General features: G+C 35.8%; 3 protein-coding genes across 4 annotated transcripts; all 3 read right to left on the reverse strand.

Moving 5' to 3' along the window:
- Window positions 1-247: 247 nt before the first annotated feature.
- LOC130648503 (uncharacterized) lies at window positions 248-3,849 on the reverse strand. Its single transcript, XM_057454556.1, has 4 exons — window positions 2,338-3,849; window positions 1,431-2,258; window positions 755-1,322; window positions 248-360 (listed from the first exon to the last, which is right to left on the reverse strand). Exons 1-4 carry the CDS (start codon window positions 3,847-3,849, stop codon window positions 248-250), a joined length of 3,021 nt encoding a protein of 1,006 aa, XP_057310539.1.
- Window positions 3,850-3,852: 3 nt separating this feature from the next.
- Window positions 3,853-5,698, reverse strand: LOC130648504 (uncharacterized). The gene is made up of 2 exons (XM_057454557.1): window positions 5,430-5,698; window positions 3,853-5,272 (listed from the first exon to the last, which is right to left on the reverse strand). Exons 1-2 carry the CDS (start codon window positions 5,696-5,698, stop codon window positions 3,853-3,855), a joined length of 1,689 nt encoding a protein of 562 aa, XP_057310540.1.
- Window positions 5,699-17,238: 11,540 nt separating this feature from the next.
- On the reverse strand, window positions 17,239-21,656 carry LOC130648857 (UPF0764 protein C16orf89 homolog). 2 transcript variants are annotated; one of them, XM_057454966.1, is made up of 5 exons: window positions 20,953-21,656; window positions 20,811-20,859; window positions 20,383-20,556; window positions 17,911-18,198; window positions 17,239-17,400 (listed from the first exon to the last, which is right to left on the reverse strand). In XM_057454966.1, exons 1-5 carry the CDS (start codon window positions 21,487-21,489, stop codon window positions 17,303-17,305), a joined length of 1,146 nt encoding a protein of 381 aa, XP_057310949.1. In that variant the 5' UTR covers window positions 21,490-21,656; the 3' UTR covers window positions 17,239-17,302. The 2 variants fall into 2 exon arrangements, with proteins under 2 accessions (XP_057310949.1, XP_057310948.1); XM_057454965.1 differs by having other exon boundaries at window positions 20,811-21,655.
- Window positions 21,657-22,411: the final 755 nt, after the last annotated feature.

The raw sequence follows: 22,411 nt of genomic DNA on the forward strand, positions 1-22,411 counted from the left end.
AACTTTTATGTATGGCAGATATTTTTAGTTATTTTAGTGTATGATCTACATCTTGCATTTGTTTCTTGCCTCTGGACTTATACAAAAGTACTAAAAATGTCATCTTGTGTGCTAAATAAATGGCCCTGGTATATCTTTCTCTTATATTAGAGCACTAGTTTGTCGGATTATTTTTTACATAAAAGTTGTTGGTACTATGATGATGGTACTATGGAAATGAAATGACAAGGTCTTTAAATTTGAAATACTACGTAACAAAGGGGGTTAGATTTGTTACGATGCAATATAAGGGGTAGGGTGGTGGTAAAATATAGCTAATTTGGGTGTTTATTGAATCGTAATTATTGAATCCCTCCCTAGCTGTACAACACATATAAGTGAATAAACGTAAAAGCAATGACAAGAAATGTTTTATGTACGCAATACTATCAGTGCTTCACCCACAACCCAAAGACCAATAAAGTACAAAAACTTGCCTCATCTTAACAATCCAACTTCAACGGTATAACATTCACAGTAACTGTTGGATCCCGGGAAAAGAATTACGATCAGACTGAATATTAAGTTTTCTTTCTCAAACATAAAGTTTCAACTATTACCTAGTTCATCACACAAAAAATATCCAAAGTGAAGGAGGCTCTCCACCAGAGAGATCTGACACACTCCCCCCTTGAACAAAAGTGTTCAACAAGTACTACGTGAAGATACATAAAAACTAAAGAGTATATACAATGTCAGGTTTGCCCCAGAATACGTCGTATAAGAATGCTATTGTCTGCTGCAATCCTTGTGGGGCGTTCTGTTGCATTGTCATCGGCTATAACTGTCATATCGCTGTCTATAATTTTTATACTTTCTTGTTTCTCCTCGTAACTCACAGATTCAACGCTCTTTACCTCTAAGGGATACAATTTTTCAATTGGTCGCTTCATATAGTTAATGACTTTGGTATACGGAGTAAACAATTTAACTATACCTGCACGGACGTTATTGTCCCTGCTCGTAATAAGGTACGTAACCTTTCCCATACGCCAATTGATGCGCTTCTTATCAGAATGAATAATGACTATTTCGCCAAGCTCAACAGAACGACTATGACTTGGTCCTTGTGCGTAAAGCTCTCTCAGATTGGTTATGTATTCGTTACTGAATTGATTCCAAAAATGCTCCTTTAAGGTCTTTATGTACATCATTCGTTTTGAAAGTTTTGCCTTGCTATCAAGTTCGTCCGCATCTCCAGACTGAACACAAGGCCTACATATGTTGCGACCATGCATTAAATGTGATGGAGTGAGCACCTCTTCAATGTCATCGTTATAGGTCTACAGTTAAGAAGGCTTTCAACTTCGCATTAGCACCGTTTGAAGTTCTTCATAAGATATACTACTTCGAAACAAGGCCTTTGTTAATGACCTTTTAACAGATTGAACCAAACGTTCCCAAAATCCGCCCCACCATGGGGCTGCTTCAACTATATATTTCCATTTTACGTTTAATTTAGATAACTCTTCACTTAACCTAAGTTCTTCGTTTTTAAAGCACGTTGCGTTGTCGGAAATCATTAACGTAGGTATGCCGCGTCTGGCTGTAAATCGTTTTAAAGTTCGTATAAACGGCGAGGCTGACTGATCGGGTACTACATCCAGATGGACTGCACGAGTAACAGCGCAGGTAAATAGTGCAACATGTACCGGAAACATTGCGCTTTGATCTTCGTTAAATATAGGTTTGACCATGAGTGGTCCCAAGTAATCCACTCCTGTAGATTGAAATGGATAGCTTGCAGAAACACGAAAGGGGGGTAAGTTGGCAGATTCTGTAGACTTGTAAGCCTTCCCAAACAACCTTTTACAGTAAACACATTTGTTTACAATAGCACGTACATATTTTTGACATTGCAGAATCCAATATTTTTCTCGAATGCGACAAAGCGTGTGTTTCACACCTGCATGAAAGGTTTGTTGGTGGACTCTTTGTATAATTAACGTTGATAGGTACGAGTCACCAGGCAACAAGATGGGATATTTAGAGTCGTAAGGCAAGTTGGCATGCAGAAGTTGTCTTTTGCAGCGGATGATGTCATCTTTGTCAATAAAAAGCCCAAGAGTATTATTTAACTGATTTAAACGGCTTGTTAAGTCCTTTTGACATGTTTTAACCCACAAAAGTTCTGCATGTTCCAGATCTTCAGTTGACAACAAGGTTTGTTTCGATACGTTACCATTAATTCGAGATTTTAGACAATCAATAAATTTAATCTAAAAAATACGCTGTAACGCGCAAAAGTTTGTGCATTGAGCTGAATCGTTTGACGTCAAATATTCGTCGTAGGTTTACAGATGTGGAGTTGATCAGCTCCTCGATAGGTAGAGTTCTTGAATTTATCATGCTACCTGAAAAATAGGGCTGTTGACCTTGGGGTCGAACCCCAACGTCCACAGTCCGTTGTCTAAGGCTGGGCCGTTGATCTTGAAGATGATCCTCAAGGTCCACGGTCCGTTTGCAAATAACAGGACATTCATCAGATAGAACAGGCTCAGTAGAACAAACATTTTTTACATTGTCTAAGTTCTGGTGGGACAGTACAGAATGCAGGGTAGAAAATTTATTAGGAACACTGTTGGGCCGTTGATCCTTGACTGACTGCCCAGGATCAACGGTCCCGGGATTAACACTTGTAATTTTTATTTTATTATTATTTGGTTCTTCCGGCCATTGTAGTTGATCTTCATATATAAAACTAGGTCCGACAGTCCATGTTTGAAACCAATTGTTTTTATTTGCCTTGTTCACACCACGAGATGGTAAATCAGCAGGATTCAACTTTCCGGGACAAAATCTCCACATAGCTGGAGGCGTTAAATCCCTAAATTTTGTCACTCTGTTCTTAACAAATTTCTTACTAGAATTATTATTTCTAACCCAACATAGGGCATCAATTGAGTCGCTCCAACAAAATTTCAAAGCTACTGGAACGGCGCTACCTAACGACTGACTAATGCACGCAATTAAGGAAGAAAGAAGTAAGCATGAGAGAAGCTCCAGTCTAGGGATAGACAGTTCATTGAGAGGGGATACTTTTGTTTTACTACACACAATGCGTCCAACAGAGCGTCCGCTTGATAACGTTCCAATAATGTAGACAACAGCAGAGTATGATCTTTTACTTGCATCACAAAACCCATGCAGGGTGATGTCTTTCAAATCACTTAAAGGATAGTTAGCGAAGTAATAACGTTGCAATCGATATTTCGACGAGATTGAAAATAACTGTATTAACGAATTCCATTCGTCCTTTAATTCCTTACTAAACTCAGTGTCCCAATCGTTTACGGTTGTGCATAACTTCTGGAAGAATACCTTAAACGGTACAACGAGGGGCGAAACCAAACCGACTGGGTCGTAAATCGATGCGATGATTTTTAGGATGTTGCGTTTAGTTAGAAGGACGTCGGATTGAGCTAACTGTTTTTGTCTTGACAGGTCTATTTCCATTTCGTCATTGGCCGTATCCCATTTGATGCCCAAGATTTTTTCATCGGGAGGAGCTGGATCCTCGATTTCGAATTTGGAGATTTGCGCTTGGAGAGTTGGACTGTTAGAACGCCATTTTCGTAAGATTAAACCAGCATCCTTAAACCGTGCTTTTGCCTTTTGGTAAAATGTGAACACCTGATCGCTGGTATCTCCTCCGCCAATGCTGTCGTCGACATAAAGGTTTTCTAAGAAAGCTAGCACAAAGTCAGGGTCGGCACTTTGGTATTTCTTCAAGTGCTTTATAATTGATGCAGCTAAAAGGAACTGTGAAGCGTTCATTCCAAAGATTACACGAGTGTATCGGTATATCATGAGTTAAGGATTTTCTTTTGTTATATCGTCAAACCATAGGAAGCGTAAGAGGTCACGATCAGGTGTGTTGTTTGCCACATTTAAAAATGCTTGTTTAATGTCGCTTGCTACCGCAACCTTGTAGGTCCCAAAACGGATAAGGATGTCCATAAGTAGAGGAAGAAGAGAAGGACCCTTTTCCAAGCAATCGTTGAGTGACGGAGAATTTGAAGAAGCATCGTAAACAATGCGCACCTTGGTTGTGGACTTATCTTCCTTTAAGACGTAATGATGGCGCAAGTAATGGACTTTACCTGGCGGCGGTGGCGGCTCTGTCACCTGCTCGATGATACCGTCACATTTTTGCTGTTTAATGATGTCGTCGTATTGTTGCAGAAGCTCGGCCTTAGCCTTGAGTCGGCGGAAGACTGATGTTAACCGATTTCGGCTGTTTTGGAAATTGTCCGGTATCTGTTCATGATCTTGTTTCCATGGTAATGGGACGGAATATCTTTCTCCATCGAAATCAATTTTCTCGCTGAATTTACCTATGGTAAACGTAGTGTCTACTTCATTTATGTCCTCGACTTGCCAAAATTTCTTTAGATTATCAGTTGACAGTTCGTGCCCTTTATGCGAAAGTAAAACGTTTGCAACGTTAACAGTCGAAGAAGATACCCGCACATTTCCGTTAAGAGTCCAACCAAGGATAGTTTGAACAGCGGTAAGAGCGTTCTCGGTTTTTATAATTTGTCCTGTTACAAAGTTCCAATAATAATTTGCACCTATAAGAACGTCGATCTGTTTTTTGTCAGAGGCGTTGTTGTCAGCAAGGCAAATGTTTGGGAGAAGGGTTTGCGCTAAATCGACTCTTTGGTTAGATAGAGGTGAGCATATCATGTCCATAACATACGCTTCGATTACGGAATAATCGTTAGAATGGGCGTTTTTAATTTTAACCTTTACGACGTCTAATTTTCGAGGTTTTTCAGAGTTGTCGCCAAACACTTTTACGTTTAAAATCTCGCTGCGGATGATTTTTAATTTTGATCGTTGTTTTGCGTTACTTGTGATGAATGATTTTTGCGAACAGTTATCAAAGAGCACGCAACCAGAAAAAACAACGGAATTTTTGTCAGTATTTAACAAGTGCGCATTTGCTGTTTGCAGCAGTGTACTGTCATGGCAACCAACGACGTTCACATTTGATGATTGATTTTGTTCATCATCCTGAGAATGCGGAACCTGTCCATCGTTGTTGTTTTTGTTTCGCTCTCCTCCACCCTTAGCGTCACAGAGGGAGATATGATGTCTTCCCTTGCACTTAAAGCACGTGTTTTTAGAGTTGCAATTTCTAACGAGATGTCCGGATTTTAAACAATTAAAACATCTGTTTTTAGCACGAATGATTTGCTTCCTTGCTGTGACTGTAACTACGGTACACCTGTTAGAATTATGAGAACCCTTACAATAAGAACAGGAGATAGAGTTGACTCGTCCATGCTGCTGTTTCCGAGGGTATCTTTCAGCGTTATATTGCTGAGCAAAAAGAGTCGAAGAAGGGGATGTGGAAGCAAAACCTGTGTTAGGGTCCATCGCACAGCAGCGCTCGCGCCATGAGTTCATTTTTAAAGCAGTTTATTAAGTCGCCTATTTTCCATGTTCCCTGCGGCATTTTACGAGTAATATCAAGTTTAAAATCACCTGGTAGTTTATTCATTACAATAGAAATTAAGACTGGACCATACGCCTTGGATTCAACATCAAGAGACTGAAGATTACGGGTATGCACTTCTATCAAATCAAAAATTGTGCGCAATTCTGTCGTATCACAACTTTTACCAGGTGCGATATTGAGGAGTGCATCCATGTGAGCACTGATAATAGTTTAAATATCGCCAAATCTTTCCTTTAGAATATTTACAGCCACCTTGTAATTGTCAGTTGTAAGCGCCAATCCTTGAAGGCTCAAACTAGCGCTTCCTTAAAGCAGTCCTTTTAAGTAATTAAATCTCAAAATATCATCTAGCATTTCGTTTGAGTGTATAGCGCTCTCAAATCCGTCCCAAAATGACTGGAAGCTTAATGGGTCGCCGCTAAACTTTTGCAAGGTTAATTTAGGAAGCTTCGCGGACTTAGAGAAAGAAGTGGCAGAATGAAAACTACGCGCTTCGTCAGCCGAAATAGTAGACACACTATCCAAATGAGTTCGCTTCAACCAAGATTGAATATTAATTATACCTTTCGTTACACTTCTTTGAAATTCGTAACAGTCCAAACTAGCGTTTTCCATTTCATGTTCTTCATCAATATTCGATAAAATTTTCTCATCCAGATCCTTAAGAATGTTCATCTTTTCGTTAAGAATTTTCTCATTTGTCAAAAGTTCTTGTTCTAAGTTATGAAATGTTTCTGTCGTTACGTTTTGCTGCAAAATAGCATGTGTTTCAGAAAGACATTTTTTAGCGACTACTCTGTGCATAACACGTGATCTTTTCCATGTTTTAATTTGTTCTTCCATCTTTGTGAAGGTTGTGAAAAAAAATTTCTCCGGTAAAAAATGTCCAAGTAAGAAAAGTAAAACCACGAATAACTAAACACGTGTTTGTAAAATATAAATCAACAACAATAAACTTTGGTAAAATCTCCAATCAACAAGAATAATCTTCTGTTTAATTTTAATCACTAAGATTTCCTATATAATTATGAACTAGATATTTTAAAAATTTCCCGGGTCTCGGCACCATTTGTTGGATCCCGGGAAAAGAATTACGATCAGACTGAATATTAAAGGTTCCCTCCGACGTTTTAATGATGCTACCTAATAATGTCCTATTCATATAAGTATTAAAGAAAATAACATTCGTTTTTTACAGAAAAGTTTAGTACAGCAAATAATTGTAAATAAACTTTCAAATTTTGAGCCACCTCACTTCATGCGGCTTTATCATGCTCACGCTTCTTCTCGAACTTTGAAATTCATAATGGCTGCATAATTGACGTCACAAGGACCAAAGAATTATAGGATACCTCACGGGGATATATTCTACTGACTAATTGTGTTTAGAATGCCTTGTTGATATGTTTCGAAGTATTAAGTATTTATGAGATATAGAAGTTCCATTAGCGCTAGAAAAAAATTTTGTTGTTTGCTTAATGCAGAATTATTTGTTTTCTTTTAAAAGCAACACGTTTGTTAAGTACACTGTAACCTGAAATATGGGTTATAAGAACATAAGTTTGATATTTCAGGTTAACATTTTTCTTTTAGAGCATATTGCTATGCTGCTTACCGACAGTTTACGTGGTGGGTTCACAACAGACAAACAGACAGCAAATCTGTGCGAAGGGTCATGTCGTCACGTGCGGAGACAAAAATTCGTGATGCTTATCCAGAGCCTGACGGGGTATACACAGGATATATGGAAGGGCGTGTAGTTCTTGAAAATGAGTTAACATGGGTTTTCCGTGATGCCGAAAATGTATTTTAACTTAATTAAAAAAATAAAAAAAATAAAAAAATAATATGTACAAATCACATAAAATAAAAAGTAAAACAAAATTATGTCATTCGTGAGTATTTAATTAAGTTTTCAAAAATATCCTCTCTACAGGGCCTTTCGTCGGCAGGGGTAATAAAGGCTCGTTTTTTTCCCGGACGGCAATTACAGGTGCCTTTCACCTACCAATTATATTTACCCAAAAAATCACGTGACTTAGTCTTCTTTAGCAACAAGACAGCACATTTTTTTCCCTTTCCTTTTCACCAATCACTAACCAAATCTGTCAAGCATGGTCAACAAACAAATCGAGAAAGAATTATTTAGAGGTAACCCTTTCGTTATAAACAGATCCTTCGTAATGACTGACCGCTTACGCCAGAATTACGATCAGACTGAATATTAAGTTTTCTTTCTCAAACATAAAGTTTCAACTATTACCTAGTTCATCACACAAAAAATATCCAAAGTGAAGGAGGCTCTCCACCAGAGAGATCTGATAGTAACCATCAAAGACATGCTCAAGTTTGAAAAACAGAACAGCCTAAAAGTTAACGTGTTCAGTTACGATAAATAAGTCAACCTCATAAGACTTACAGATGATAAAATAACAATCGACATTCTACTGATATCTACCGAGCAAACCAATTTTTATTGGTTGACAAGGAACTTCCAAAGACTAGTAAAAGCACAGATAAACCACGGCCATCCAAAATTTATATGCAAGAAATGCATCAATTCTTTTCAAGTTAAATCCTAATAATAAAAAACACGTTTAGTCATATTCGGCCAAAAAGATGATAACAGTCGATATGAAGAAGCCCGCTTTAAAGCTAATGTTTACCAACTTCAACCTTGTTCCCAGGGCATTTTGCCTTGTTGATAAAGTTTTCAGGGGTCATAAGACCCTGTGGACGAGGTTGAATTCTTATAGTGCAACAGAGCCATGTGTTTTATTTTTTTTCGGTATAGTTAATATGTTTTTTAAAAGTTTTTCTTTGTCGTTAAAACACTCGTTTTACTCAAGCGGCGCAACGGATGGGTTTCAAAGGAGCCCGTAAACAAACTTGAATAGAACTTAAATAGACGTTGCATAAATGTACCTTCTTCTCTTTTTAAACCTCCTTGGCCTTACAAAGTAGGAGTCAATCGTCAAAAATCTGGAACAACTAACAAAAAGGATATACAGCTATGAAAAAGACCATCCAAACTACGACGACACAAACAAAAGAGGTGTTAGGAAAATTTAAGGATGAGTGTGGTAAAAAAGTCATGAAAAAGGTTTGTCGGTCTAATATCTAAGTTTTATGCATTCGAGTTGACTGAAATGAAAGAAAAAAGGCAAAGGTACTGTAAGAGAACCGTAAGAGATAAAATAGCATGTGGTGCGTATGGAAACTGTATGTTCAAAGAAAAGGAAAACCGACAGTAAATGACCGTCATCAAGAGCTACAAACATGAATGATACACAAGATTGAACAAAGATAAACGAATCATCAGAGACGACAAAACAAATGACAAAGCCTGCTGGTCACCAATAATCCATCTTTTCATTATCTTTCCATGTAATTGACGACGACCAGGAAAAACCTTGTGACAGATAATATATAGCCCCACAAAATGGTTTATAGTATATAGTTCGCGCCATACGCCCTTTTATCCGTAGATCCCTTGGGAAGGTATGAACCCTAACCACTCCTAAGCTTTATCTCTCCCTCACCTGTATATATGTTATTACAACTGTATTGTGTAGTATTGCTATACCACTTGATACGTGTTCATTAATGTATGAAATGTTTCTTTATATCATCGTCATACCCCTTCAAGATATGGTTAGACAAATCACTTATTGCATATTTCTGTTTATATCACGCACGTACCTTATAGGCCTAATGTTATTCTTTGTAGCCATACTCGAATCACGTTTACAATGCACCCACAAACCGACACCATCGGCCGACTGACAATGTTTATCCGTATACTGCGAGACGAGACATGTAGCCTACAACCTATCATTGTATATTCCCTAAAAGACTTACGAATAAACTCGGGATCCGGATTTCGCAATATCCGTACTAACTTCAATATTGGGTGGTGTTGGACTGCCCCTGACAATTCTCAACACACCATAGGCCTTTAAAGGTATTGGATTATAAACAACAACCTTCCTAACCCTACTTTTATCCACCTTCATCGACATCTCACGATAAACCTTCCCAACCAACTCCTCATCAAAATTATGCTCCTAATCAACAACATACGTTCATCTTCTACTTGACAAGAAAATCCTTCGTTAACATAGACGCTCCAACAATCCCAACCAACTTGACGGAGTCACTGAAATCAACTACTTAAATTCGGTGCAAAGACCTTAAAAATACTTTTCAGCAACATCATTCTTAACTTCCCTAACTTCACTCATTTACATTGGAATTTTTTAAACTATTTTTGAACTGGATTGGATTTTTCCTTTACAAGCTTCTGCACCACGACAGACTTCGACACCTCCACATTACGACTCTTTCTAAAATACCAAACACCTTCACACAATAAAACAACAAAACCACAAGCCAAATAAGTAAGATAACCATTATCCCTCTCATATTCTATTTCCCTCTTCTCAATATGTTTCACACCCATCAATATCTCATCCTCTATCTTTCCGATTGAACTACGCAAGTCTCTTCCCCTGTTTCACCCTTTACGAATTCTTTTTCGTTTTTGTCACATTTTCTGTTTGCTTAAAGGTGCAAGATATGTACCAAACCTGTAATACAAGTCACACGTAACTCTCTGCAAAGCTGCATTCAAAAAGGGATCATTTCCTAGATCATCCTCCAACTCACTATCGCCCAAACCAAGAGCATTTAAAACAACATTTGAATAAAAGCAATGATTTCACCATTAAAATCTAGACTCGTATTGCCCCATCGTTTGAATGAACTGGTTAGCATCAATTGGTATTTTATGAATAGTATGTGAGAGATTAGATTTAGTTAGAGATATAGAACGAGCTATACCGCAAACTGCTAGGTCGAGCTTTTAGGCTCGGCCGATGTCAACAGTGAGTGGTACGCTCTGGAGGCACTGCGTAGTTATGTTGGAAAAAACAAGGATTTGCCAATAAATATGGTGTTTTTCCCGTATCTATAATCACATTTAACTACAAAAAAGGCACCTTAACACTTTTCTAAGTAGAATTTGCCAATGCAAAAATCCTGTGTATCTAAAACTAGTGATACGCCTTAAATTCAACGCAGATTCTATTGTAAGCGTTTAATAAGGTTCCTTTACGTCCAGGATCCGAGTTATTAATTTTATCTCCACTCAGAAGTTTTCGCTGAGGCTTGACTCCCCTTTGATGTTTTCACGGTAGTTAAACTACAAATTGCCGCATTTCGCTGATTTTAAAGCTTCTGGCAATAGACACTCTGAACGATTTTCAACATGCCTTGAGGCCTATTAAGGGAACACAAGTTTTGGGAGGAAAGCTTTGACAAGACTTAACGATGTTTTGGTTTAAAATCACTAACGTCATATCAAAATAATTCGTGGAAATGGTGCTAATTATTATTAGTCGAGTATTTATACATGGTATAAACATTTCGGAAAATATTAATAACATAAAATTTTTGTTGTCAATGTGTGCGCAATTACAATTCAAATACAATTCGAATAAGAAAATTCCATGGTTTAATTTGGTGGGTGAAATGGCAAAAAATTTTCACATATTTAATAAAGAAGTTGTCATGCTGACAGGTGTGGAAAATGTTTGTGGTTCTACCAACATGGCGAAAATGACTTATATACTATTGCAACACTATCATGGACAGAAAAATGGAGTTAACGATATCCGTTCTTGAATGATTTTGGATTGTTAAAAATTTATAGTAATTATAGCATAGCAGCTACAAGTATTTTTAAGTTTAATTCAACATTTTGAAAGTTTGAGCCAGAAATGGTTACTGAAAAAAAATTATTTTTATTGCTATTAAACTAATGGGGTTAAATATTTTTCGACTGAATGTTGTGCAGTGTTCATCCTTTTGTTTTTGTGAGTTGTTGCGTTGTAAGTTTGTTTTTAGCTATTATTGCCTCCTTTTCATGTTCTTAAATATTTCCATAGATTAATGAGAAAAACAAAAAACAGTGGCTTTTTTTGGCTCTGAGAAAAATGCATGTATGTTTCTTTTGCCTAGAAAATTTGCATAAAATAAAAAATTTAGATTCACCCTGTGTTCCTCCATATAATGTTTTCCGAGGTATTGCTTCACCTTACCACCAATAACACGTGTAATCAATCTTTCATGTTTCACACCAACACCACAAATATTAACAAAACCTCTGCAGCTTAGCAATTTACTGGACATTCCTTTCCATCTCCTTCCTATATTGATGACTAAACAATACCCTGACTTCTATTTTGTTTTGGAACGCTTCGTTGGATGGATGGGGAATGTTTTTTTAAATAACCTCCTAACATCAACGCAAAATTTTTTTTTTCTAATCGAACATTATTAGGTTCGGGTATGTCCATAGTGTTGTCTTGTATATTTTTCGAACACAGCCATCGTCTCACTTGTTGTTTTTTATGTAGGTTGGTATACTGTTTTGTATCTGGATGCAATATCAACAGTACTCAGAGTGTATTTGTATGTTTTTCGTTTATATTTGTCATGAGGTATAGGAGGTCAGCCTAACTTCGTTTAGTTTTAGAAAAAAGTTATATGACCTCCCTATTTTTAATGACACCCGGATGACGGGCACATGTAATACTGGAAATGTAACTTGTAAACACATTATTGAGTAACTCAGTTTCAAAAATTGCTTCGACGTATCCAATGTTTATGTAAATCCTTTACACTTAACGGGATAACCGCGAATTCTATAATCCTTTACTTTCCCAATCGGATAAATTACACCTGGTTTTCTTGTAAGATATAATATAACTATTCCCCTTATACCAGCAAAACAACTTATTTCACCGGCTCTAGTTTTTTTAACTTAATTTAACTTAATTTCTTCTAACGAGTTTTGTGTCTTTTCTAACCTTCTCTTACCTAAGACCTTAAACAATGGTCTCGGAGACTTCAAATTATCATCTTTATTTGTCAACTCTAACGTACGCTCGCCTTTATAAAACAACCTACTTTCTCTATCTTTAAAACATAATAACGTTTGACAATGGGAACGGATGAATAACCCAACTTATCCCCATTCCCTTTATAAACATCCTCCATCTTAGTTCTACCCTCTGTGGTCTGTTGTGACAAACCCAACGTACTTTCCTCATCCCATTTGTCCGGTATCAGTCTGCAAGGATCAACAGCAAAATGGTCAGCTATATTATCAAGATCCTCATCATCAAAATCCTGCATATCTATTGGTTCATCCATCGCTTTTTTCCTAAAAAAAATAAATAGGAGTTAAAGAAATTTGAAAATTCCACAAGGACCGGAAGAAAAACTAGCAAACTTCAAAGCTGTGCACCACAGTGAATTGAGATTAACATGGAAGAAGTGAGTATTAAAAACATTGCAAGAGATTGAATGAATAAATGCTGAATAAATAACCACTTGGTCAGGTATAAATGCATTAGCATCAGCACCTACAGTCATCGCCTTACCTGCTTCTCTAGCATTTAGATCGCTATGGACAGTCATCGGTCTATCAATTCTACCGGCATCAAAATTTATCACAACATGTGTAAAAAAAAAATTAACAAGTATTCAAACTTGATCGGTAAACTGAACTCTTCTATGGTAATAATTGAGACTCTTATATTACAGTGTTTAGATAACGGTAAGATGAGTAATGATGACTTAAGGAAGATAAGGGATGGATATATTGCGATTAATAGGGAGATAGTAATGTCAATCAGTATTAAGTCAAAAAACGACCAAATAAGGCTGATATTAAAAAGAATTGGCTGCCTGGAGTCAAACTTTATATGAATTTATAAAAAGTGGGAGCAAATTTATTATGAGGTGGTGAGATTTGAAAGGTTTATCGGCAGTGGGTAAGTTGAAAGAATAGCCGATTTTAGCAGGATAATGAGGCCGAGAAACGGTTAAGGAAACAACACAATTCTAATTATATATCATTATCAAAATACATACTGCGACCAAATTCATGTGAGTTGTGGGTCAGTGATAAGTATTTTGGTTATTGGTCTCTTCAGCTGGGTTTGCTATTTATTGTGCTTTTACGTGTTTAGGTGTTTCTGCCGAATATTTGGATAATTGCAGTAGGATGTTAAAGGCTGTTTTTTTGGTGTTATTTGTGGGGAAAAAATTCGTGTTTTGTTTTCGTCGTTTCGTAATGCTCTTCGTCGTGGTGTTTTACTCTTCGTCGTGATGTTTTACTCTTCGTCGTGGTGTTTGATTTTTTGTTGCGTGGTTTAGGTTTCGTCGTATTACTCATTGTGGTGGATCATAATAGTGCAAATTTTATATGAAATTACTATTTGTACTGCCTGCCTTACGAAGTTCCACGAGACGAAAGAAACTGGAAAAAATCATAATCTTTGACTTATACAAATTGTGCGTTTTACAAAAATTTTTGTAGGCTAAATGTTTATGTTATTAAATGTTAAAAAGTTGCATAATTTTTTACCATTAACTATTTCATATTGTGAAATTAAATATTTCATTTGGGTACTGTACTTTATGCACACTCCCAATTTCACTTTTTCTATTTGTTTTTATTAAATAAAATTTTTAAAGCTATTTAATTTTATTCTTTCTACTATATCTGAACCTACTTTCATTTTTTTCTTTTAAAGCTAGTAACTTAAAACGCTTAACCTAAACTTTACAGGCTTCTGTGGTAATTTATTGAAACTTTTTCCATGTAAAAGGAGTATATTTATCATCCGGATGTCAGAAGGGGATATCTCAAAAACGTGTGGGGGTAATTGTTATGAGAAACGTTGATGTTCATGGTGGTGATATTGGGAAATATGAGAGTTTGTTGTAATGTGAGTGGTTGTAAAAAAACATAATCCGAGAGACAGTTAAAAACACAGAATGAAGAACACAAGCATATATCAAACAATAAGGATAATGAGTGCATGCTGATTATTAGAACATTAAAAAAGACAAAACACGAAATTATTGATATAGTAATTTTATGTAAAAAGAACAATTATTTGTCATTAAAAATATAACAGGCCATTATTAGATAAAAGATGAGATAGAGTACTATTTTCCATTATCAAAATTGTTTACAAAATTGTCTTCAAATGTGTGCGAGTGTTAAAACTAAATAAATACAAAATTTAATAAATATGATAATCATATGTATCAGTGTGTAATCACAGAAAAGAAATACAAAATCATAAACTGCTAGTCAGATGTAAAATTAACTATGCAAGTGTAAGCACAACCATCATCTTAAATATCAGTATTATTGTCTGATTTATAATATACTTTACGTATAAATAAATGGTGGCTAGTGTTAACAAACATGGTCACGATTAACATAAACTCCTTTTTTTAATCAGGATAACACTAAAATGCAACGAAAGATTTTTAGAATCATTGGATTTCTTTTTTTTTATTTTTAAAACACACTATGTATTTTTCACGACCAAATTCCCTACCAGGTAATGCTTTTTTTAAAAATTTAACCCTTTAGCGCATTCTATCCAGTTCAATAGACTTGTGCATATAGCTCTTGTGGCTTATTGGCTGGATTTGAAGTAAAAATTTGTGTCTTGTTAGCACGAAGCCATAATTACAGTTACAAATGGAGATCAAGAACATTCACAGCCTGTTTTCCCTGCGTCACCAGTACCTGAGATATGAGAAAAATACACCGCCACGCATTGAATAGTCACAGAATAATGAGGATGATGAATGGGTTGCACCAAATGATTCAAAAATTGTAGAAAAAAAAGCTTTCCTTAAAACCAGGCATAAATTTAACGAAATATCAACAGACTTTATAACTATTTCACGAACAGACAAGCTTATCCAAAACATTCCAATCTATGACAAATAGCGCTGCCAGGAAAGTTGACAACGTAACAATAGAAGATCTCAAAAAGGTCTTTGGCATTATTTTATACTTGAGCATTGTAAAACTACAAAACCGTAGGATGTACTGGCAAAGTCAAACCCAGATCGACTTGATTGCGGAAACCATGCATGTTAATCGATTTGCTCAGATTTTGCATGTGCTGCATTATAACAATAACAACTTGATATCAAATGCAAACAACCAAGACTATAACAAATGCTACGAAGTGCAATCACTGGTTGACCATCTGCGTGAAAAGTTTGTCGGTCGATGAACAAGTGGTCCCATTCTAAGGAACCCTTAATATATAAGTTTTGGAGACTTCCTAGCATGTCTGGTTTTGTGTCTAACTTTAAGATAGATGGCGAAAAGGGTAAAACCTGCTGGTTGCACTGCACCCAAGAGTGTCGGTGAAAGTAGATTTGTTGTTTTACGCCTCTGTAAGGATCTGCAGAAAAACAAACATAAACTGTCCTACACAAAGTATAATGGAGTTTAAAAAGAAGGAACGTGGAGCCATTGCCGAGATCCTTGATAAAAACAAATTACTGGTTTTGACAGCGTGGTTTGAATTGGAGAGTGTGTGCGGTTTGATCGCAAAAACCTTTAAAAGGTAGCCGTTGCTCAACCTGCTGTTGTCCAGATATATAATTCGTACATGGGAAGAGTGGATAAAGCATTTGTCTTTGTACCAAACCGAATATCGAACAAGAAAATAGTATCAGCGAATTGCTTTCCACCTTATCAGTCATAGTGCTGTCAATGCTTGGATAATGTGTCGACCAATTGGAGGAAATGATAGTTATGTCAAGCCTAGATAATGACGTGCCAGAGTTTTAAGTATCTACAAAAGTGTCAAACCAATAATATCCTTGATGATGTGAGATGCAATATATACAACCATTGGCCGATTCTGATGGACATACAACAAGCAATGCGATGGAAGAACAAGGGCTGTAAACAGATGAGTGTGTTCCAATGAAGCAAAAGCAATAATATCCTTGATGATGTGAGATGTGATAAATACAACCATTGGCCAATTCTGATGGATATACAACAAGCAGTGCGATTGAAGAACAAGGGTTGTAAACAGTTGAGTGTGTTCCAATGAAGCAAAAGCAATAATATCCTTTATGATGTGAGATGTGATAAATATAACCATTGGCAATTCTGATGGATATACAACAAGCAGTGCGATGGAAGAACAAGGGTTGTAAACAGATGAGTGTGTTCCAATGAAGCTAAAGCAATAATATCCTTGATGATGTGAGATGTGATAAATACAACCATTGGCCAATTCTGATGGATATACAACAAGCAGTGCGATTGAAGAACAAGGGTTGTAAACAGTTGAGTGTGTTCCAATGAAGCAAAAGCAATAATATCCTTTATGATGTGAGATGTGATAAATATAACCATTGGCAATTCTGATGGATATACAACAAGCAGTGCGATGGAAGAACAAGGGTTGTAAACAGATGAGTGTGTTCCAATGAAGCTAAAGCAATAATATCCTTGATGATGTGAGATGTGATAAATAAAACCATTGGCCAATTCTGATGGATATACAACAAGCAGTGCGATGGAAGAACAAGGGTTGTAAACAGCTGAGTGTGTTCCAATGAAGCAAAAGCAAACTGTTTTTATGCATGAAAAAAAATACCTATTTTTTTTACTATATTCTTTTATTTGATTAGTTATGGCAAATGTAGCATTAGCAATTTGAAACTGTTTTGCATTTTTCTTATAAATTTCATTAATTAAAGGAAACGTTTCTATTGAAATTTGTATTTTCCTAAAATATAACATCCATAATGCACATGGGCCAATGCACTGGACAAATGTTTTAAGGAGACTGGGACAAGTTTTTCAAAAAAAAAATATGGAGATCCGTTCATATGACATTTAAAACAAACCAATTTAAATATCTTGTTCATTAAAGGTGAACACGTTTACTGTAGTAAACTACACTCTGGAGGATCCAATATTAATTTCAAATGTGATGCATAGTATCCCATTGCAACGGAAGTGAGATGTTGAGAGCATCGACCTAAAATAAAGCATGCAATTTGATTGCACATTTTTTCGATGGAACAATTTTATAAGAACAATTGAGAAGCTAAAATGCTACTGATTTTCAATTTTTGTTTAAGAAAAAAAAAGCATGATGAACACATCTTCTAAGCAGAAATTTTCCTAGATTTTCTAGAAAGATTTTGCGAAACTTGTACTTGGATTTTCTACAGCAAATATCTGTAATGCACTGTAGCACAAGTAAGAACACCTCAGGCGGAGTTCAAATTTCCATGTTCTTAAAAAAAATACGATTCTTTCTTGGAAAAGAATCGTATTTTGTCGCTAGTAAATTATTTCGTCAAACAAGTTTTTCCACTGGAGTGCACAATTGCGATTTCTTCAATTATTTTTTTTATTTAAAATAATAAATGGCTTTTCTGAAAAATAACAATGATATATACGGAATGCAATTTTAGCATGAGAGCCAGGAGATTAGGATTTAAGAAATATAATTTGCAATGAATCTTATTTTTCTTGAGCTTACCGATAAATGCTTCAACTCTTTTCTCTATTTTTGGTTGATTTGGATCGTAAATACACCCAGTACGGGAAACCCATCGCAACGCTTTTCTTAATTTGTCCATCCGAAAACAATCCACGACGCCTAGCGTTGCACAGATAAGTGCTTGCTCAGCGAATATATCTCTAGAATCTGCGTCATTCCTCACTTTCATCTTCATCATCTGAGAGTAAATGTTGCTGCCGAATTCATTATACAATTCACCTAGTTTATTCTCGCTCCCAATTCTTTTTACTAAGTGGTCATGGCAACCTAAATAAACATGACAAACATCTTTTAAATTCCAACCATTTGGCATAACTTATGAAACACCACAATCAGGGTCGGATGGAGGTATAAGCAAGATAAGCGCGCGCTTACTTTCAAAATCATAGAGAAAAAGCCCACGCTGGTCTCGTGTGTAGTTTTCCTTGTATTATTTAGGAAGTCTGGTAAGGAAGTTGTGTTTTTGCTTATTGAGCTTATTCAGTGTCCTAAACAAAGTAGATAAATACTTCTCTGAGCAAACAAAACGAAAAGCAACTTTGCTTTCTCGCTTATTAAAGAATAAGCAAGTAAGCGTCTCAAAGTTGATATGTTTGCTTTTTTGCATGGAGAGAATGCGGAGATGAAAAACTACTTTGCTATCGCGTATAAGCAAATAAGCAAAAAAAAGGCAAGGTAGACAGAATTTCTCAACCTTGGCAAAATTAATGTAAACATAAGTCCACTTTGTTTGTGTTTATAAGCAATCAACAATCGATGGACGGTAGAGGTACTGTGCTACTACTTTAAGGTTTCTGGATGTCTTTTTCACTATTTCTTATGAATTTTAGGTACCACGATTTAGTTTTTGGCTAGGGAAGATTATTCTAGGGTAGCTATGCTAGGTTTCTCTCTGCAAGAATATCTTTATTGAATGAGATACTTATTTATTCTTCACTAAACCACTAGTTCAGAATGTGTGCAAACTAAGTTTTCCCACTGGTTTTGTTCTGTATGAAATTTCTGGGCGGTGCTATATTTTGTGAAAAAATGGGTTTGTATAGCTAGTGCTTTGTGTTGTGTTGTTTTTATCCTCAAACCTCCCCACCACACAAATAAATACATCAAATGAAAAGTTGAAGTAGAATACACTCAAAAAACATTCTTAAGTGTTCATGTGGTGGTTCATTTGTTATTTTATACATAATAGCAAAATGCAACATATTACGCTGAACTCTCCAACAATCTCCTAACAATATTTTTGTGCAATGTTTATCGGATGTTGGTTGTGACGTGTACACAAAGACGCAGTCAAGAGAACAGGCGATAATTGAGAAAGCAAAACATGTTTCAAAATCCTTCATTTGGTCATCGTTTATGTACGTTTTATCAATTTGTAATTTTATTGAGGTATGTTGAGTTTTTCATGGAATGTGCACATTTGATTTTTTTTATTTATTTAATGTCTAAACTCCTGTGCTCAAATGGTATGATATTTATGATACAATTTCGTAAATGGTTCAGGTTCGATTCCTGACAGGATTAAACTATATGTGATGCAGGCAGTACCTTTAAAATTTGTGTCACTCTATATATTTTTTAATTTTGTAGCATCCTATTACCACCTATCAAAGGTTGTGATATAAACAAATGGGCAATTTATTCAACACATTTGTTGAGCCCAGGACAGGTGTTGCTGGTATTTCTGTGAAGGTATTTTGGTTTAGCTTGAAGGTTAAGTTTAAAGAATTCCTGTGATTGTTTGTGAGTGATATTTCAGCCCATAGTAACATATGCCCAGTTGAATGTATGGGGGATATTTTGGAAAAGGTGTTCACCATCAGATATCTCTTTACTTAAAACTACATATATGTACACATTTCCATCAATTGATGAAATTTTGAGAATTTTGGCTACAATTCCTGTAACCTCATGCACTTGTGAGAGAAATATCTTTCAGCGTGTTTAAGGACTCAGATGCGAAACACAGAGGAAAGGTTAAGCAGCCTAGGAGTTCTAATGTTTAACAGGTCAATCACTCTGATGAAGTAATAGATGAGTTTGTTAAAAAGAATAAGAGATAAAGGGTTTTTTAAATATATATACTTGGTGATTGATTTATACTGATTGAGTTTATTGGTTTATTTATAAATAGTTTACATGTTTTGTATATTTCAGCTGTATATTTTTCATGTATATTGTTACATAGTGTACTTTTTACACTTGAAAAAGCCTGAACAAGTGATAAATTTTGTTTCTATTAGGTCCGACCATTTGGCGTATTTTAACGCCCATTATGGGTGGTAATTTCCCCAAAAATATTTTTGCTTAGTTACATAAAAATCCTGGATCCGACCCTGACAATATATCATTTTTTCACGACTCTCCTTTTGTATTATTATAACTTCTTATCGCGGGACCAGCAAGAGGTTCAAGGTCAAGCAGAAGAATGTTTACAACTAAATGATTTACCGTGAGTTTCTCCAGATAAAAAGTACAGCGCCTGGTGAGTCAAAGTGTAGCCTGAAGTTTTTTTCATTCTCTCTAACTTTAAGCAGTTGGCTGTGATTTTACATGGATGTTGATTTTTATCGCCAAGCAACAGCGAAATACATTTGTCACTGGCACTTTCATCAAATGTCTTCCCTAAACAATAAAAAACAAAAATTATAACCATAATGAAACAAAAAAAATCTTTATTCTACCGCCCTAATATAAAAAGAAAACGAACATCCGCCATGGGAGGTAGGGGTGGGTTTGTCCAATCACTGCCTAAACAAACAACTAAACGCTACATTCCCTGAAAATTTATTATCAGAATTCTCAAAATGAAACATAAATATTCTAGATAACTTTGTTTTCAATTAGAAAGCGAACATGTTTTTCAAGAAAGCACTTACCCTTAACTACATTCCAAACTAAAGTTTGGTTGAATCTTCTCCAAGGTCTCTTAAAATAAAAGGGGCGATCCATAATTTTTAAAAATGTTTGCACATAATCGCTTGATTGCTTTCGAATGTATTCATATGTTCTTTCACTTACATCATGCATGATGTTGTATAACGCGCTTATTTTTTGATAATAAGAATGGCCGCGGTTGACGGAATTCATTGCAGCCTTTGCAAAGCCTTCTGCCACACGCATTCCAAATAAACCATCCACTATAATTTTTTTGTAGTTTCTCTTCCAAAATAAAATCATTCTATGCAAGGTATTAATTATGGTGTCCAAATCCTGTTCAGTAGCTTGGAAAATTGGATTAGACTTGCAATTAGCTTTTTTTCTACCTTGATCAAAGAAATTTTTCTTCTCGTCATCGAAACGACTATCGAAATATGCATCTCTTGGGACGCTCGAGTAAAAACTTTCCTCGTTTATCTGCTTTTTATAATTATCTTTAACGTTAACAAGCCTATAGTTATCCATGTCTACTTTTCTATCCTCGTCTTCCTTGTCATAGAAGTAAGAGTATTGACGTTTAAATTGACGGAAATATTCTCTTGTGTCCGCGTATCTTCCAGCCAGAATTGTTTTTGTGATGTAAAGACATAAAAGTAACGTTACAGTTTTTGTCGCCATTTTTATGTGTTTTACTCAAAAGCTTCCATCATTTTCTTCCAATCTTATCACAACTTTATGATATTGTCTTGTTAGTAGCTCTCAACAAGTGAATCAATTTTCTGACAATTGCTTTTTATCCACAGAGACAGCCAATTATAGATCAAATTTCAAATTGCGTAAATAAACAGACCTCCACCGCAGGTAATAAAAATCTGAGTATTATACAAGCGGAAACTTGCTCAACTTTAAACAGGTAGTGTGCCAACGTCGCTTTCGGACTTGCGAAAAAAGTATGGCAATGTAAGGAAGGGTCTTTATTAGGAATATCAGAATACGTGTCAAACGTTAAGTGCTACGTGGCTACTACAAATTGTATGTCGTCACGTACGTGATACTATTACACAAATTACTGTTAAAAAGAATTGACTTGGGATGGAGGCAAGTCAGCAATTGAACAGCACGCCTCAGATGAACCTCACATTGACTTGAATAACTAAAACAACTCGTTTTCTTGATTACACGTTTAACAACAAAACAACAAAACAAGAAAAGTGAACACAAGAAACTTATAAACTTAGCTAATTTCTTCGAACTACAAACTTTTAACTTCTTGCTGAAGGATATTACAGGCTGTGTAACAAAATTTTATACTACTTTAAGGTGAGGTGCTTGCTGACGAAACTTTTGCAAAGAATTCCGCTTTTATGACTCAGATTTCATAAAAAACTAGTTAAAACTGGAGTAAAAATTTTGATGAACCTCTAAGGTTTTTTTTCACAAAAACTTCTAATCAGGTACAACCGCGAAAGTGTTTTTGCCCTGTAAAGACGCAAAAGTTCTTCTGCAAACGCATTTTTTCCCTTAAAGTATTAAAAATGTGAATGGCAAGGCATTGGTACAATTCTATTTGAGGTATGCATGAGTAAATCATAGCCTGCAG

This window comes from Hydractinia symbiolongicarpus, chromosome 7, assembly GCF_029227915.1.
Source record: "Hydractinia symbiolongicarpus strain clone_291-10 chromosome 7, HSymV2.1, whole genome shotgun sequence".
NCBI classification, from domain to species: Eukaryota; Metazoa; Cnidaria; class Hydrozoa; order Anthoathecata; family Hydractiniidae; genus Hydractinia; species Hydractinia symbiolongicarpus.